This window comes from Montipora foliosa, chromosome 12 (assembly GCF_036669935.1).
Source record: "Montipora foliosa isolate CH-2021 chromosome 12, ASM3666993v2, whole genome shotgun sequence".
Lineage (NCBI taxonomy): Eukaryota > Metazoa > Cnidaria > Anthozoa > Scleractinia > Acroporidae > Montipora > Montipora foliosa.
The window spans coordinates 35,235,417-35,253,539 of record NC_090880.1 but is presented as its reverse complement, the minus strand read 5'-3'; the positions used below and the strand labels follow the sequence as shown (position 1 = coordinate 35,253,539).

General features: G+C 40.7%; 3 protein-coding genes across 4 annotated transcripts in view; all 3 read right to left on the bottom strand.

The window, feature by feature from the left end:
* Window positions 1-208: 208 nt before the first annotated feature.
* On the bottom strand, window positions 209-4,359 carry LOC137978780 (uncharacterized). The gene is made up of 3 exons (XM_068825841.1): window positions 3,797-4,359; window positions 2,752-3,324; window positions 209-1,836 (listed from the first exon to the last, which is right to left on the bottom strand). Exons 1-3 carry the CDS (start codon window positions 4,038-4,040, stop codon window positions 689-691), a joined length of 1,965 nt encoding a protein of 654 aa, XP_068681942.1. The 5' UTR covers window positions 4,041-4,359; the 3' UTR covers window positions 209-688.
* A 3,835-nt stretch (window positions 4,360-8,194) lies between these two features.
* On the bottom strand, window positions 8,195-14,290 carry LOC137979243 (carotenoid-cleaving dioxygenase, mitochondrial-like). The gene is made up of 5 exons (XM_068826451.1): window positions 14,158-14,290; window positions 12,118-12,208; window positions 10,345-10,873; window positions 8,683-9,394; window positions 8,195-8,574 (listed from the first exon to the last, which is right to left on the bottom strand). Exons 2-5 carry the CDS (start codon window positions 12,160-12,162, stop codon window positions 8,271-8,273), a joined length of 1,590 nt encoding a protein of 529 aa, XP_068682552.1. The 5' UTR covers window positions 12,163-12,208; window positions 14,158-14,290; the 3' UTR covers window positions 8,195-8,270.
* A 2,397-nt stretch (window positions 14,291-16,687) lies between these two features.
* The window catches only part of LOC137979551 (spastin-like), a 14,753-nt gene continuing 13,317 nt past the window's right edge, over window positions 16,688-18,123 (bottom strand). Inside the window, exons 15-17 of one of the 2 annotated variants that reach the window (XM_068826825.1) lie at window positions 17,901-17,971; window positions 17,744-17,784; window positions 16,688-17,070 (exon numbers count right to left, since the gene is read on the bottom strand). In XM_068826825.1, the coding sequence (XP_068682926.1) occupies window positions 16,951-17,070; window positions 17,744-17,784; window positions 17,901-17,971 (232 nt within the window). In that variant the 3' untranslated portion in view covers window positions 16,688-16,950. The remainder of the gene's footprint in view (window positions 17,071-17,743; window positions 17,785-17,900; window positions 17,972-18,123) is intronic. The other variant, XM_068826824.1, reaches the window with a different exon arrangement.

The window sequence follows — 18,123 nt, the reverse complement described above, 5'->3', positions numbered from 1 at the left end:
CAACAGGAGAAATTAATTAAAAAATTATTATAAAAAACGTTCACTGGCTATATACAGTTAAAAACTTTCGAGCTTTCGGCTGTCAGGCTACAGCCTTCAATTTTCCATTGAAGGCTGTAGCCTGACAGCCGAAAGCTCGAAAGTTTTTAACTGTATATAGCCAGTGAACGTTTTTTATAATAATTTTTTAATATGTTTTACCCTGGCTACGGTTCTTCTATTTTTAAAGGAGAAATTAAATAGCGTAAGACATCAATTTTGCTTCTCTGTTATTCCAAAGACTTGTATAAACATTTTATAGACGGACCAAAATATATAATGTAATTGACCAGGCGTGAGGCCAAGGTGGCTGGATGTGGGCCAAGTTCTTTTTTTGCGTATAAAGGATTTATGATATGGCTTAAAACACCGAAAAATGATCTTTGATCTTGCGGGACCAAGAGAGAAATCCAGAGCGGGCAAGATAGCTCGGGTAGCCAATCACAACGCGCGATTTGGTTCATCTTGCCCGCTCAAAGAGCTAGTCATATAATAAAGTGTGATATAGCCCCTTGTAGTCGAAGTTATTACACCCATATTTTAATTGCATAAGGAAAAACAAGATACGTTAGGGACCTCTTGGGGTATAGCAAGTCTGCAGCCGAAACGTTTGTCCTAACTTCCTCAATGCCACATACACTTCTTAAAGTTAATCATAACATTTAAGTTTGCCAAGAGTGAAGAAACCTTCCTCGTGCGAGCCATCCAAATCGCCCAATCGAATCTGCGACACAGGAAGTGTAGATTTGTCTGTCAGTAGACCACTGTCCTGTCTCCATCCACTTTCTCTTTTCCCGTAATCACAATTACAGTTCTCACCATTGGAGCAAGAATTGGTTACTCCGCATGCGCACATTCTGTCATAGCCGGTAGCACCGCCCCAGTAGCTCATTCTCATCCCGTCACGTGACACCCACCAAGCGTAACTCGCTTGAATAAACTGAACATCGTTGTTGCATTCATACTTAATGAACTGTTCACAGTTTTGTGCGACACGAGTGATAGCCGCCAGCTGAGAGGTGCTTACTCCGCTGTATTTAACGTCTTTGCCATAACATCCCACACCACTACACCCAGGAAGATTGCCAACATAAGTCCTGCCCTCGCTGTCGTGACTTATGACCGTCACGCCGACTCCTCCCTTGTCATGCATGTCACAATACACACGAAAGGGAGTCACACCTCCTTCGCCATCAGGATCAATTTCATAATAACTCGAGGAGCTCTCAGTATTGCTCCATTTTATCTGGCTGCAAGACGTCGGATTGTAACGTACTTCAACCACCGAAGCAGTCTCGATAGAGCGTCGGAAGTTTTTTGCCTCACACTTATAAGTACCAGAATCCACTACACCGACGTTTTTCAGAAACAAAGTTCCATTTGGATGAAGTACATGATTTTGGGGAAGCTTCTTGCCAACTCTTTTCCATGTTATCTGGTGTGAACCCAGAGCGGAGCAGCTTAAAATCAAATTACTGTATTTTGTCGCAGAAACTTTCGTTGGAGGCTTAAGATCAAATTTAAGACTTTTCAACACTTTCACTTGTGCGACTGCATGATCCACTCCTGCGATATTCTCTGCAGAGCAAACGTACGTTCCACTGTCAGCTTTTGTCACGCTCTGTATGATCAATGTTTCACCGATTGCTGATATCCTGGATTCCATAAATTGATCCTTTGCCGCTTTCTCCCACGAGACCGTAGGTGTCGGCTGACCGGCGGCTTTGCACAGAAGGCTCACAGTTTGTCCCTCTTCAACTATCACGTTAGAGGGTTTTTGTGTGATCATAGCACCAACTGAAATAACCAAGAAAGGGAAAACAATAGTCATTTATAGAAGGAAATCAGAATTTATCGATAACAGCTTGGAAAACCGAGAGTAACTTCGAAAGCCCTCGGGCAAAGCAAAGGAAATAATGATATTTTTTTATAATAATAAAGTGTCGAATATATTTAGCGCAGGGCTACGAATAGACCTAGGGCCTGTTTCTCGAAAGTCCCGAAACTTTACGGGCCATTTTCGGCTGTCACAATTCCCTCTGTATCTCAAGAACGGAGAGGATTTGAGTCGTTAAACTTAACAGTCAGTTTGACTGTTAAAAGATCGGCTTTCCTGAACAACCTTTCGTGAGCGCATATAAAAGGAAAGACGCGTTTTGTTACTTTCAAGAGGTAAAATTCATACACTATTCATGTCATCTCGAGCACTGAAAAATCAACCCGAGCAAAAAAAATGGTAGGTCTATAGCCCTACCAGCTTCTCCTTCTCCGCGGTCCCTGTCACGTGAGTGAAAACGCTCTATTGGGGACACTGCACAGAAATCAAATGGTAGGTTGTCTTTTTGAGAAGAGCCAGGGGAAAACCGGAATACCCCTGGGGAGAAAAACCTCTCGGAGCAGAGTAGAGAACCACTCAACAAACTCCACTTACATGTGACGCCAAGTGTGGGAATTGAGCACCGGCCACATTGGTCGGACTCGGGCGAGTTCCGTCACCACTGCGCCATTCCTTCTCCTCAAATCATGGACAACTCAAGATTTTCGTATTTTGATCAAATTTTATGTCAACCCGAAAGTTACTTTGGGGTGCTTAACTATATAAATTTAGTTTGTAATTGCGTTAATTGTTGAGTTCAGTTTACAGTGTCCCCAATTAGACTAGACACTAAAATAAATGTCTTTTCCGACAGAAAGTATTAAGAGACAGTGTACCTTGAACAGTTAGTGTACCCGATGATGCCTTTATTCCAAAAATGTTTTCGGCAATACACGTGTAAATTCCTTCATCTTTTTTCGTTGCATTTGTGATCACCAGTTCCCCACCTGTCTGCACTATTCGTTTGTCCGCAAGTAGACTGGAATTGTCTTTCTGCCACGTGACTTGTGGTTTGGGGATACCATTAACCAGGCACTGAAATAAGGCTGTATCAGTTTGGTTCACCGCCTTGGAAACCGGAGGGGATACAATAGAGGGGGCTAAGATAATTTCACTGGAATCGCCCCTTGGTCCTTGAGGGCCTACATCTCCTTTGGGTCCTGGAGGTCCAGGATTGCCCGGGACACCGCGGTCCCCTTTCGGCCCTTGGGGGCCTGGAGGTCCGTGTTTGCCTGGTGGACCAGGCTTTCCTCGTTTTCCTCTTTCCCCTTGAGGGCATTTTGCAGGGCACGACAGCCTTCCCAAAGCGAGAAGAAGTCCTCTTATGTCGTCAGACCTTATTGGTGTGCTACCATTTAACTTTTTCTTTAAATTTTCCAAGTCTCGTGCTTGACGAATGTGAGCCAGTCCTACAGGGAAGAATTTGTCAAGCTATAAAATGCGTCGACCAATTGTCTCTTACACAGATCTCACTTTACTACTAGCATTGAAATTAAAAGAACAAAAGAGGAGAGTTCCTTCATAAGGAAAATCGTGGATACGTGCACGCGTGAATCAAAATAAAAGTCTATCAGAGGAAAAGTAATTCTAAGGTCAATTCAAGGTTACAATAACGCTGAAACGAACAATGGCACGCATTGCTAGGATGATTAAGCTGAAATTTCATACTCTGGAGTGGTCTTCCTGTTTCATGTCTCACAGTAGCTTGTCTCCTTTTAAAAGGATTTTGCCTTTCAAAATAAATTAAAATGATATAGTATAGACAAATTGTTGAATACACTTCGTCGAAGGCAAACGAAATTGTAACAAGCCGCGTAGTCAATGGCAGCACCAGCTCTGTTGTCGATTACGATTAATAACGCTCACGCACACTCTACGAACCTTTACTTGAGTCAAGACTGTTCATCCGTTGAATAAGGGTCGCAATGTTGTTTTTCTCACTGGTCAACACATCTCGTAGTTCGTGATCTCCCTGTCTGTAAGTAGTCATGCTGTGAAGCATTTGACGATGAGTTTGCAGTTCAATTTCGACGTGAATTAACGCTATGAAGCAAACAGCAACGGAAAAATACAAGGACGAGAACTTCACAGTATTGGAGAAGTGCTGAGACTTCATTGTGTCCATTTTCCGAGATATAGCGTCCTCTAGGATTGATTTGATGCTGTCATTTATTCCCCAGCATGCACGGCTTGAATATATGTCTTGCGCAACGGTATTCCACGGATCGAGTCTCCAAATCTGACGTAACAACGCAACTCTGAACAACCTCTAATTTCATTGGACGAGTACAGGATGCAAATTCATTGCGTTTAGGATTAGGCTCCATTGTTTTCGTTGTATTTTTTGGTGCCTTTTGTTTTCAGGACCAATAACGAGAGCCGATCTAAAAGCTATCTCCTGACAGTAAACTTACTGTGAGGTCCATGGTGAGCTCCTACTCTCTATTCGGAATGTGCATTGCATCCCAACCCCTGCGCCGGTTGTCAGATTTCGTCTGACCTTAGTTTATATTATTTTAGCTAGCTGGTGTAAAAGTCAGTTCCCCTCGGTTCGCGTTACTCAGAGACTAATCTCGGCCTTGGAAAGCAAAAGTAGATACGGCTTGCTTGAACATTAAAGGGGCTAGGTCACGCTATTTTAGGTAATTTTGTTTAATTTTGTTAATTATGAACTCTAAACGTCAAATTGGCAGAGCAAGAGTCTTTCATTTGCAAAATCACGGCCACATAACAACTGTGAATGATTTTCCAGCTTTGTAAATGACATTTTGATATAGACTGATATAAATTTGAAAAAAGGTGGGCCGACGTTTTTCAAATTTACCCAAGTTCAATCAATTTCAATCCTCTCCAGTTTTGTTCATCCATGTCCCTTCTTTGCTTTCCTGTGTTTTCTTAGAGTTCTTCTATAGTTTTGAACAGTTATTTTGATATTTTAGTTAACTAAAATATCATGACCATTCGATCAGTGCTGAAATTGCCTAAAATTGCGTGACCTAGCCCCTTTAACAGGACAACCAACCCAGAGTTTTATCAGAACTTGATGATCTTAATTTTAACGAGGTCCTAAGAACGACTGTGTTAGTGACATTGACTGACATTTCGACAGCCTTGTCGAAACATCACGTCTCCAAATGATGAGAATTTTAAAGTTTTCTCGGATAACTAAACCATCCACCCCAACTCACAACTCTTTTTATGTTCTGGGGGACGTTAAAGAACACACACGGACTATCCGCAAGCAATGGGGCATAGAATTCCCTGTAATGTGGTCTGTTCCATTGACCGGCTTGGTGTAATATCTCAACAAAAGGGTCCTTGTTTTTTGCTGCCGCAGTGAGTAAGCCTGAAGCGAACGAACGAGGCAAGCTCTCTAATCGGAAGAACAACACACTTTTCTTTGAAACAAAAGGAATTGTGGTTATGCGTGAATGGGGGAATTAATCTTGCAGAAGTGATCTGTTTTTCATTTTGCTTTTCGTATCCTCAAACTATATAGTTTCACTGTCACGCAACAAAAAATAAATTTGGCATCGTTCAATGAAAAAGGCCAAGAACTTGTATTGTTGTAGGAAACAAATCTCTTTATCACCTCTCCAATTCTGTGGTCTGTGCGGTTCTTCGTTTCTGAGTTATTTGTCGAAGCGTTTCACGCAACTTTATAGAGTTTTGTATGGAAATGCCATGTGATCCACCAATATTTGCAGCCATTAATCAACGAAAACATCTGGAGTTCACTTTGCGATGAAAGCGCTGACTTTTCGCTCATGAGATAAAATACATGTGTATGAACACATTTCCTAATGTACTAATGTACTAATGTACTAATGTACTAATGTACTAATGTACTAATGTACTAATGTACTAATGTACTTATGTACTTGAAACACCTAATGTACTTGAAGCTCATAATTAAGTGCTTGAAACGCTCAAGCTGCTGAAATTCATTGGGATAGACTGTTTTGTTTTTTTTTTGTTTTTTTTTGTTTGTTTTTTTCAACCAAATAGCTTTGTATCATGGTGTCACGCAGGGTGACAATCGCCGTATTTTCGAAACGAAAGACGTCACGGAACTGGAAAATTGAAAACAGGTTATATTTCTAGGTCATCCTCAACTTCCTTCAGATAAAAATTCAGGAGACCTTGCCATTTTGGTTTTTAGAATTTGATGACGTCACTGTGAAAACCATCTATTGTTTTTTTTTTGCTTTCTTCTCTCAAGTGGGGTCCAGAAGGAGGTCCAGTGGAAGTCCACGTTTGGTACTGTCCCTTCTCAAGACCTATCAAAATCTCCCTTCATTTCCACGCACGAACAGTCGTTAAATTACCGCAAGCATAATTGAACATCTGCCTTCCCCTCGCCATTTCTATCATTTAGGTAAACTAGTTTATATTATTTCCACTTCAGTCAACCAACACGTGTAACCGAATATCGATATCCGGTAACTAAATTTAGGTGGCAAAATGTTGAGATAATATGAAAATATTGCTCATAATAGACCAATTCGGCTAACTCAATGTTGTACCCAATTCACATCTCTCGGGGTTAAGATTCTTTGTGTGTTGAATTTGCATGACAATGAACCATTCACATTTAAATGATATGGAAATACTTGGAACAAAACGTTTTATTCCCAAAAGACTCGAATTGGGTACAACATTGAGTTAGCCGAATTGAACTGAAAGGGAACCTCCAGTCCGACTAATGATTTTGTTTAAACGGAACACAACAATGTTTGCAATCAAATTTGTTCGACAATTTTCTTCAAAAAAGTGTTTGTATCAAAAATAATGAATTTTAGAATCACTTAGTTTCCCGAGCGCCGCCATCTTCACTAATTGCGACGTGTCACGGTTTCCCTTATTAGTTGTTTACTCCGGGTGTTTACTCTGCAAAGCAAAAAGACTTTCGTAGAGTCTTGTATGGTAACAATTAACTTCGGGTTAAATATTTATATCTTAAGATGTTAGAAAGTAAACGTCGAATGTACCACGATCTTACTGACCTTTTGATCAAATCTTTTCGTTTTTCGGACAATTAAGCACCTTGGCAAGCGAGCCATAGTTTTAATTGCCATTGTACAATATTCTGTTGCTTTAGAAAGCTCAGCTCTTGGTATATTGCTTTCTTGCAACTTGAGTTCTTGCTCCGCGCAAGCGTCCTCAAAAATAGCCCCACAATGCAATTCAACCAAATAACCCTTTCTCCCGCGCAACCTCAAAATGGCCAATAGGGTAACTGTGACACGTCTCAATTATTCAAGATGGCGACGCCCGGAAATTTGAAAACCAAAGCAAGCGTTTTTGAAATTCATTTATTTTGAATGATTTCCTGTTTCAGTGGAGGTTCTCTTGAAGGTCATCATGCAACAGACAAGAACATCTTCGCTTGACAGTTTGTGCAAACTCGAAGCGAACAGGGTCAATTAACTCTTCCATTACTTAAGCTTGAATCTTCCAAACCAGTTTCACGGCCATCCGCGAAAGTCCATGGAAAGTACCAAACAATATTCATTTGTACTGGGGAAAATATCTTGGCTACGTGCATTCTATGTATACAAATGAAAGCTAACGAAAATTGATAGTTTGCTTCTTGCAAGAGAAGGCTTCGATTCTAAAACCAGCTGCGAGAATAGACCAATTTCGATATATCAAAATTCAGTCCTAAACAAAAGGCATCAACTCGAGACTCTGGGGAATAAATGTAAGGCTTTGTATGAGTTTATTCCCCAGAGCCTCGAGATGATGCCTTTTGTTTATGACTGAATTTTAATATATCGAAATTGGTCTATTACGTTTTCTGGTCGGATCCGATCGCAACAAGCCCTGGGAACGAGGTTGCGATCGCAAGTACTTGTGGGCTCCATAATTGTTTCAACTTTCTCAGTCTGTGAAAAGAGAGCCGGAAAACTATACCTTAATCTGAACCGCCCACGGTTCGTTATTCTCGACACTGACCGATAAAATTGGGGGTCGACTTTCCACTCGACCAAAAATTAAAAAAAAGCCAGGTAAGAAATGGAACGGAAATATTCCGGGAAGAAATTCAGAAATTTGGGTTTATCTCCAGAAGTGATCCTAAAGTTCCGGAACAACCGGAAATCCTATCCCATTGGCTCATTCCTCCCCGGGCACAATTGCCGTATATTTTGGGGCAACACTCGACGATGTGATTGGTTTCGAGCGGTCAAAACGAAACTTCTGTCTCATTCATCAAATGAAGCAATCGAAATATTTAACTCAAACTTCTGAGCGAATGGAAAGCTACTGTGCCAGCGTAGACAGGTAGAAAACATTCACTTCGAATTTTATTCAAACAAAAAAACAAAAGATAACATCATTGTCATGTGCTAGTTTATATCTCGTGAAAAGTTCCATGGAAATTTGCTGGAGTTATGCCTTTTATCACAGCTCGCCCCAGCTCCCTGAAGTCTTTCGCGTCCAGTATCAGCAGAGAGGTGGTCTGGTCAATGACGTTGATTACGCTTGACAACACGACCCCATCGTCTTCAGTTTTACCATCAGGATTCTTCACAAACAATGGCTCAGAAACAAACCCACCAGGCTCTTTCCACAGGATATACTCTTTGGTCTCCACGTTCAACTTACATAGTTGATTAAGTGAAGGAGCTTCGGAGTTCCCCATCCCGTACACAAATCTGTCAAAGACATGAATTATACATAATGATAAACATGGGGGTTTAAAACTAGAAGACGAAGTATGAACTGAGGAATTCACGTTTCAGTGGAATACTTTCAAACAATACCTGTACTCTTTGCCATTGTGTTCCTCATAGTTAATCCTCGGTAAATCCATTCCTGAAAACAGTAGAGTGTAGTCCAGACCATTCGCCTTCCTTTCAAGAGGTTTTTCTTCTTCCAAACCATTCAGTTCACTTATTGGGAGCTCATAACGGCGAACCTCTGGGATTTCAAACGTCTTCGGACTTGGTCGTACTGGGCTACGTAAAATGGGCAAGGACATTCGGCTAATAATTGAGTCGTTGTGGTAACATGATGCATCAATATAAATCTTGCCATCTTTCTCAAAAGCGTTTATGTGGTGAAACACAAGGAAAGGGTCGGCGGTGAAGAGACCAACTCGGTCGCCATTTTGCCGACCAATGACGTGGAAATGTGTTCGTTGATTCGCGTCCCAGTACAGCCAGTCTGCCGGGCTTGTGCCAAAGATTCTGTGACTAAGAACTCGCCATACATCAATCTTGAGTGGGCCCTCGGCAATGATAATGAAGTTTTCTGTTAAGGCGAAGCTATGAACATACCCAAGTCCTCCAGAGGGAGTAATGGTTGAGATGACTTTCCCTCCCTCAAAAGGGTTTCCGCTTGGCTTTCCCGTGGAGGATGGAACGTGAATGATTCTGTATTTGGAGGGTAGTCCATAAGATAGTGCGAGGTTGATCACAGACCCGTCAGAGGTGTAGTGAGGATGTGCCAGTGCAGAGTTAATGGTGACACCACCTGTTGGAAAATAAATACAAAATAGCTCGATGCAAACGACAGCACTGGATCTGTACAATTCTGATCGGCTTCAGCATCCTTGATTATGAGCCATCATACTACGTTTCAATGCACAAATAAGGTCCCTGTGACCAAAAAAGATCCATGTTCGCTTGTTGGAAATTAAAAATGGCAGTAGAAGCAAGGAAAAACTTCGCAGCTAATGTAAGGAACAAGGTTAACAAGGTTCTATCGGGCCACCGTCAGTAAGTAAAGGAAAGCATTGTACTTTTGGTCACTTGGGATTAGTCTTTATTTGGAGTTGCTTTGTTTTCTGTCTTTTGTTTCTTTTGTTTTACGTTATCTCCGCTCCTGTACCTTCAGGAGCAAACTATAACACGAACTGAATAAGCGCTGTCTGTTGTCTTCAGGGCATTAGAGTTGGTATCATGCAAAAGTTCTGGTGATTGACGCGTGAACGAGTTGAATTTACAAACTGAAAGGGCACTTATTGGAATAGCAAACATGTATGGCTGCTGGATCAGAAGGCTTTGAGCAACGGCTCTATGAACTGTCGATATTCAATATTCAATGTCTCTAATGGCCGAACACATCTGTACTTCTTGTGGTAGCCTGCGTGGAAGGCCTCCTCATTCTCCCGCCGGTTCTCCCTCTTCCTTCCCCTTCGAACGCCGGCCACGCAGGCTATTCTTGTGGGGGAGACTGCAGATCAACGTAAAGAACGCTGTGTTTGAGGGTAAACAGGAAGACAAGGGAAAAGATTTCCAGAGCAAAGTAGAGAGAGAACCCGGCAACATACTCTACGCAACCCCGGGACCCGTGTGGAATGCAAAAAGGCCCTCCCGACTCAGACAGCCCTACCGTCTGTCCCAATCTGAAGAAGAATTTTACGACTCAAAGGAAATTTCAATCGATTGAAATGAATAATCAATATGTGTTTGGCTTATTACCTGGGAACTGTTTTGTAATGTCCACAGTGTTCAAAGTCTGGAGCGTCTCGGGATTGATTTCAAATGTAATTTGAGTTTCACTCGTTGCAAACATTTTTCCCTTCATATTAATGATGTTGATATTGGTATTATCCATAGGAACTTCTTTTCCGAAATATCGCGCGTAGAAGCGAGCAAAGATGCTGTAACAAGGATCTGGTGGCAAAAATGTACCGAACTCTAAGTGGTTTGCTAATCCATGGTTTAAGGAATCTGCGTAAGATTTGCTTCGCACAAACGCGTTACTGTAATTCACGAGTCCATCCTGTATGTGGAAGCGGTGCAGAAGCGATTGGCCATCAAACCAGTGATTGAAAGAGGTGTTATCGCACTCAAATTTACCAGGCCCATTCCGGATCATTGTCCCGTTCAGCCAGGAGGGGAGGTTACCCCTTATCTCAGCGCTGATTGGTTTAGGATGTTCATGGACCGTTTGGAACAAAGATGATTGGTCTTGACTGGAGGTCTTTACGACAAACAAACGTAGAATCTACATGGGAGAAATTATCAGAGATGTCATTGCGTGTGAGGGAGGAAGCACTTTACTGAATAGCCCAGTGTTTGAAAGATTATGTCTTCCTCCCATGGAAAATAACCACTCGATCGATTAGAAGTCAGCGAGCAATGATGCTTTAAAAATTCGAAATTTTACAAAGAATGTTTTGGATCAATAGCGCTTTTGCCACCCATGAATTTATAAATTTTTGATGGCTAATATCTTGCTCGTTATCAACGCTAAATGATTTAAAACAGGGAATTTAACTAAGTTAAACACGTTATTTTATCTCTTGACTTCAACTCGTAAAGAGCATGGTAACCTCTGCATGTGACTACTATGACGACATTTTCATCTTTCCTATCTAAGTCATTTTACGACATAAACAAGTAGTCTGTACGAGTAGAAGAATGCTTTTTGTTCCTGAGAAATTCAAGTTTTTAAACTATGCAAATTAGCCAAGTGATGACGTCATAAACTCAACCAAATTTTGATCACATCTGATTAAAACAAGATATCTTGGCCAATTTGTATCAGAAATACTTGATTCGTTGCAGTAAGATTCTCGTAGATGTGCTCCACAATATGGGCATACCAGTTTCCATGGCAACATACTGGGTTCCAGACCTCCCTGATGCTAAAGGCTTTGCTGGCACCCCTTGGCGTTCTATTGCCAACGGTGCCTCAGCCGCGTGAGCCTGCAAACATTTGAATATGTTAGGTCGAGTTTACGGCCTCGTTAAATGTTTTTCTACTTTAAGATCACCAAAAATATTGTAATCAGGTTAGAGGGGACTGGAAGAGAGTGAGTTGCCATGGGAACCAATTCTTTATAGCCGTAGGTGTGTTGCTTGTAGAACTATTAACCTTGCTTTCTTCTGCAAATTAACCGACATTTATATACTTGTTGAGTGAATGACGTCATCAGTCCTCTTATTTGCATATTTTACACAATTTTCAAACTTAATTTAATCTTTCCTTAAATTCTATGCAATAAACTTAAAAATTCGAGGGATAAAAATTTGATCAAAGTAGCAATTTAAATACCAATGACGTTAACAAGGATCACCTTATATATGACAGAGCACCAATCGATAAGATAACAACAATTTTGGACTTAACTAATGGAAAACGATGACAAGACCCCTTTCAATGATACCTTTGATGAGTTTTCACCTGCAGTTCATGTGTAGAATAATTCCCGAATTTATGAAAAGCGATCTCAGTTATAAACTCACCAAGAAGACTCTACACAGGCTTTTACAACTGAATAAGAAAGTCATCTCCAACTTTCAAAGAGATTCCGTCTTCTCGAGAAACCCAAGTTGGCTGTAAAAAAGTAAAAACATTAATACAATACAGTGCCCGTGATATTCACAGCATTGTTGTAGCTGTGTGGAAACTGTAGTAATTCAAACGAACATTACGAGTTTAGGAACGAAACTTGAAAGACGCGGCTAGTTTCGCGTCTACGAAGCGAAGCGGAGCGGTCAACTTTTGAGAAGAGATCATCGAAAACAAACCGGCTGTCGAATTAGAATCTGAACCAGGACTGTGCCATCTTCATCTTAATGTACGCGAGAAGTAATGAAAATGTTGAGTTATAAAATAATATGTCAAAAATACGAGCCAATATGGGCAGTCCTGGAAAGGGAGGGAAAATTTCCACTACGCCATTAAAATATAGAACATTAAAGAGAGACGAGAACAGACTTGGATCTCAATTCGATCTCTGATGACTTTATTCTGCGTTGATAGAAAAGACAATTCATGACATAAAAACAATACAACACAATACAGTGTTGCCTACAATTACTTTGGGTTGCGCTATGGAACGTTAAGGCAGAGCAACATATTATAGCAATAGCAAATTGAGATCAGGTATATCCTAATCATGGCTTTCTTCTTTTTCTCCAAGGCTTAATGATTATATCATTTAGTATGTAAATAAATTATGAAAAAAAAAAAAATACGGAGGAAATAGGCGTTAACGTAAAGGCCGCGGGTCAGTTGAATTCGGCACTGATGTGGACATACAAGAAAAGTTTATTCTTGCTAATTAACGAACGATTGAAAAAGAGGAAAAAGGATGAAACGTACAAATGAAAGACAACAGCTGCACAATTTACGTGAAAACGTACGTAAGAGTACGTGAAAGAAATCTTCGAGTTAATCTACAATCATAGACAAAAGTAGTTGGGAAGGTTATGTAAATGACCACACCAGAGCTGTATTTCAACCTGCTTCTCTTAAAGCTCAAAAGAAATAGTTTCACTTTCTCTTACATAGCCCCCTCCCCCCTAGGAGAGAAGCAATGAAGACTTCAAAAGTGCTAACCTTCCCAACAGTTTTGTCTAGGATTGTAGATAAAAGTTGAAGAGGTGAAATACGTTTGCGTGATGGAAGAAAATACGTTAGTTAACGTCAATTGCCAATCTGTTATTTTAGCCGTACTTTATGGCACATGAATGAATATATTAAAAGATATCTAAAAATGGAAAAAAGAATGGAGATACTAGTACGTTTCTTCACAAAGATAGCGCTTGGAAAACGGCCACTGTGTGAATGCAGAAACTGTACAGCTCCGTAATCATGCCTTCATCTTTCTTTTTGTTATTAAAAGAAGCATTAAGTTAAGTACTGAAGCCAGACGATCGCGCAGCAAACCGTACAATAACGAAAGTCTTACAAGCAAAGTCTTTTAAGACTATTAACTGAGGGATTCAGTTAGGACTCAGTAGGTGTATAAACTTGATAATGTCGTAAAATGAGACCTAAAGGGCAAATTTTTTCCATTGTCCCTTCTAATATAACCTTGCAGCCTGCAACCCAGACATAGTCGGGATTTTACTTTGCACGATGAAGAAACAAAAAGATCGCAAGAGAAGCCAGAACTGGCAAAGGGCCTCAGTTTAGTGAACACCTGCAATTTTACGCTGAAAAGCCCAAGACACAGAGAGTTTATGCCAAAAAGACTTCAAACGGCTGAAAAATCATCGTGCGAAGAGGTCCGCCATGTGTTTTCGTAAATCAAACTTTTCATTGATAGCATGCCTTGTGCCTGAATACATTTGTGGATATCGTCATCCTACAACTATGTGATTTCTAACTTCTTAGCCTCGCTTTTTCTAGTAACATTGATTTCCAAATTATCTACGGTCCCAAGTTTTTGTGAAAGTCACTGCTGAAGTTTCTATCATGGTCTTCGATCTGTATTTTAACTTCTTTAAGTGAAACTTGACCGTTTCATTTTCTGGTTTACAGCCATTGCGACTTACCTTTTTCCGCTTTTCGCCCGTGAATACAGCAACGCGAAATCGGTGCTTACAGGAAAAGCAAATGCTTGAAAGCAATGAAGGTTGTAGTTGTTGCCACAAGCTATTTTATTTTACAAGAGGTCAAAGGACTAAGTGTCATCTGATATCCAGGTGGGTTATTTCGTGCCACAAGCTGATGTCGGAAGATATTTTTGCTCTCTTTGCAATCTAGCAATGCGCACTTTAACTGATATGACTGTAAAGTCTGCTCAAGCAATTTTAAAAGTAAATGTGGACCTCCTTGGTCAGTTCGAAAGTGAAGTCTTTCTTCCTTATTGCTTTAATAGACTGTGGCTGCGTGGGCTGCCTGGGGTATAAGAGGAGCCACCCCTTCATATGACGTCACGACGACTCCAGACAAATGCTTCTTTTGTTGGTGATTCTTTTCGTCAAAAGTAAATCCATTTAGCCCAAGTATTCTCTTGCTTTCGACCCAAGAATAAAAACACCTTTGGTAGCCATTTTATCATTGGTCATTTTTGTTTAAACAAAGAACACTTACTAATAACAAGTCAATAAATGCTCGTATTTTATAAGCTGGTTTCGAACAACCTGCAATTCCCATATTATATTTTCTCTTTTTCTCTTCCCGCCAAGTGTTGTTCCTCTTAGCGAAGCAACCCAAAATATCTCCGTTTATGTCATATTGCTGACTACGTTGAAGACAACCAATGTCTTATTCTCCGAAAATCACAAATTGTAATCACATCCGAATTACAGCTAAAAAAGGACTTCATTTCAAGTGAATAAGAATTTCGATCATCTTTCCCAAATTCGCACGTCCTCGGTACAAATCATCATATAGTTATTCGATGTTTATTCGAGTTGAACACCTCAGAGGAATGCAGTAAAGTGCATAATTCATTAACTGATTGCGTTCGACAGCTCTAATCTTGGGTATCCTGTGCATAGGTTGAGCTTTGGCAAATTTTCGTTTTTTCGTACGTTTGCTTTTTTGATACGTCATACGCGCAAATGACGATCGCGCACCTCGTACTAATTAGTTCCTATAAGATTGTTACTTTCCCTGTAACCTTCTCCTTTGCCTCCAAGGCTACTGTCGAACGCCCTTCAAAAATTCGAGATTACTACTAGTTGATGTAAGTAGAGTATCTGAGCTGTGGTTTGAAGTCAGGATTAGTATTCTGGGGAGGTGGTTTACGTACTGGACCAAGTATGAATTTCAAGATAAAACGACTAGGTGTATCCAGGTAATAATTGGCGATTCGGTGTCACATTTTCGTTTAACGTCGGTAAGTTTTAACCTGAAACGTTGCGGGTCAGTCTCGTCTTTCCTCAAGCTCACCACTGGGGTAGGACTGTTTTAGTCCCCTCCCTGCATACCCCTCCCTCACAAGCTTTGTGTTTGTACCATTGACTGTGGGGGGTTTTCGAAATCAATCTCCTTCTAACCAAATGAAGTGCCTCACCAGCACCTTAACAGTGCTTGTTGTTTTGAAGGCTGGCTTGTTCCCCGCATTAGCTTCTATTTCATGCTCGTCCCAGTGACGAAAATGGTGTTTTAAGGTAATTCCCTTGAAAACGACGTACTATCCAGATATTTGTCAAAGTTGGCACAATTGATATTCACGCACAGAACATTGAAAAAATGCAATAAAAAGATGGGGTCACCATGCTTGTTTTCGCGCTGCATGCCCGTTGTTTTAAGTATTTTTCAGCAAATTACGCGAGAAGCTTTCGAAACTTGATCAACCGGAAAAATTGTTCTTACACTTTTAGCAAAAGCAACTGAATATTACTGAAAACTTGAGCCTTCTTGTTTGTCCGGGCTAAAATCTTTCAGTAAAGTGATTTCAAATTGATCGATCTTGCAAAAAAATGTAAGAAAATTGGACCGCTACATCACACCCAATGTCTGGCTCCAAATGCAGTTTCATGTCATTTTATATAAATACTGAAACTTCTACTATCCAACTTTTTTTCTCCTTAAAATATGTTTTCCGTGTACCTATTACGAGTACATAACACCATTAAAAAGGGGGTGTCACCGTGCTCGTTCAGGAGAAAATAGCCATTCCTTGACAGATTTAGCTGGGCGTCAATGAACATCCGCCATTTTATCAATGTGCGCAAAATGCGCGCGCCAATGACGCAATAACTTATGCGCAGTAGGGTTGCGCAATGCAAACCCAGGGAATCACCTTAAAGAATTGAAAATAATACATTTACAATAAACTCGTTGTCGTTTTGGTTAGTATTGTTTCTAGGTTAATGCTCCTATTTTTAAAACAGAGTAAAGACTCTTAGTAGAATCAAAATGGTTGCGCCAAGACAAGTTCGAAGGGAAGACGCGTGACAGTTGTCGTCCCTCGTTGAAAAACACTCGTGCGCTACGACTCTCAGTTGATAAGACCCATCCCATTTTACGGACTACCTTTACATCCTATATCGGACACTGTTCACAATAAATAAGTAGCTTCTCTCCTTGAGTCACTTTATCTAAATTAGGAGTTGCTTCTTGTCTCTTTTATCCTCTTCTTTTAAACATTTTAATGAGTAATTTTCAATTACACAACTTTCTCACCTCTACCCTTACAAAACTCTCACATCATCAAGTTGCTCATATTTTCAAGTTTATTCACCTTAATCAGGCGACATCATTTATACCAACTAAGTTGGGGTAAGGCGAAGCTCGGATACACCCGCACCGTATCCGAGTAGAGAATGCTTTATTAGCTCACATTCTGTAAGCGCAGGGGCAATGGGTTCCTGGAGACCCGCTGACCGGATTTCCTAAGCACTGCTACCATATTGTCTGTTCCAGTCCTCGAAAAACCTCAAGGAATGTGGAGAAAGACTCGGTCGAACAACTTTCAAAGAGTTTCTGAAGTCACTGAACTGAATTTCTCGAACCTAAAAGAAACAAACGATTCTTAGGTGAGCAGAGTTATTTCAACTTAAAATTTACGGTAAATTCTGAATTATTACGGTGTCACACGACCCAATTCTCCCATCGAACGATTTGTATCTCATGTTTCGAAGTCGCAACCTGTTACAGGTTTAGAAATTGATGAAAAAATCCTGCCACGTTGTTGCCAGCATTTTATTAGAGTTGATCTCTGTAACATCGTCGTCGTCAGCTCTCGACGCAGCATCGCACCAGAATGTACGGTGGACAACCGACCATCCGCGATATTTGTCGAGCAGGATTTTGAATTACAACTTGGTTAGAGTCAGGAAGTCTATCCACCGCAGGGATGGCGCAGTGGTGAGAGCACTCGCCACCCACCAATGTGGCCCGGGTTCGATTTCTAGACTCGGCGTCATATGTTGTGTTTTCGCCACCCACCGCTACTCCGCTTTATTTTCGCTAATCCGGTTTTCCCCTCTCCTCAAAGACCAACATTTGATTTGATTTGCGTTAATTTGTTGATTTCAGTTTGCAATGTCCCCAATTAGTTCTCCAAAAGTTCATTTCCTTTCCTATTATTTTTCGGCGTTCCCGTCCTAGTTTTTAAGCTCTCCAATTACGCTTTAGGCGACATGAAAAAAAAATGTTGTGAAGGAAGCTACATTATTGCCCTACCTTAGCTGCATCTACAGACTGTATTTGATATGGACGAAGGTCTAAAAACAAAAAGAACCAACCAACACGTATCACTCACACTGTCATTGACTCAGATTCTAAGTCACGCAACGCAAGGTAACACACATTACCGTTACGAGCCTCCACTTAAGCTTACCTCTGATTGGTCCAAGTGCTGCATCTCGAGCGAGAGCTGTAAGGTCACTGCCAGAATAGCCTTCCGTTTGTCTACAATAACAACCATTTTAAATATTTTTCAGAAACTTCCATTTACGTTTAATGTATCCAGGTTTTCACGTTAGCTGGATCTAGGATGCTACTCTCACGAAATAAAACTTAAAACAAGAAGGAGCAATCGCCAAGGACAATCAAACTAACTC

Bases quoted from the DNA above. Each gene is read 5' to 3' on its own strand.
- LOC137978780 (XM_068825841.1), bottom strand. From the start codon at position 4,040: ATGGACACAATGAAGTCTCAGCACTTCTCCAATACTGTGAAGTTCTCG. The intron at 3,325-3,796 runs GTTCGTAGAGTG...TCTTCCCTGTAG, and splicing joins CAGTCTTGACTCAAGTAAAG to GACTGGCTCACATTCGTCAA. The intron at 1,837-2,751 runs GTACACTGTCTC...TGGTTATTTCAG, and splicing joins GGGTACACTAACTGTTCAAG to TTGGTGCTATGATCACACAA.
- LOC137979243 (XM_068826451.1), bottom strand. From the start codon at position 12,162: ATGACTTTCTTATTCAGTTGTAAAAGCCTGTGTAGAGTCTTCTTG. The intron at 10,874-12,117 runs GTGAGTTTATAA...TCTCCCATGTAG, and splicing joins GCCTGTGTAGAGTCTTCTTG to ATTCTACGTTTGTTTGTCGT. The intron at 9,395-10,344 runs GTAATAAGCCAA...ATTTTCCAACAG, and splicing joins CATTACAAAACAGTTCCCAG to GTGGTGTCACCATTAACTCT.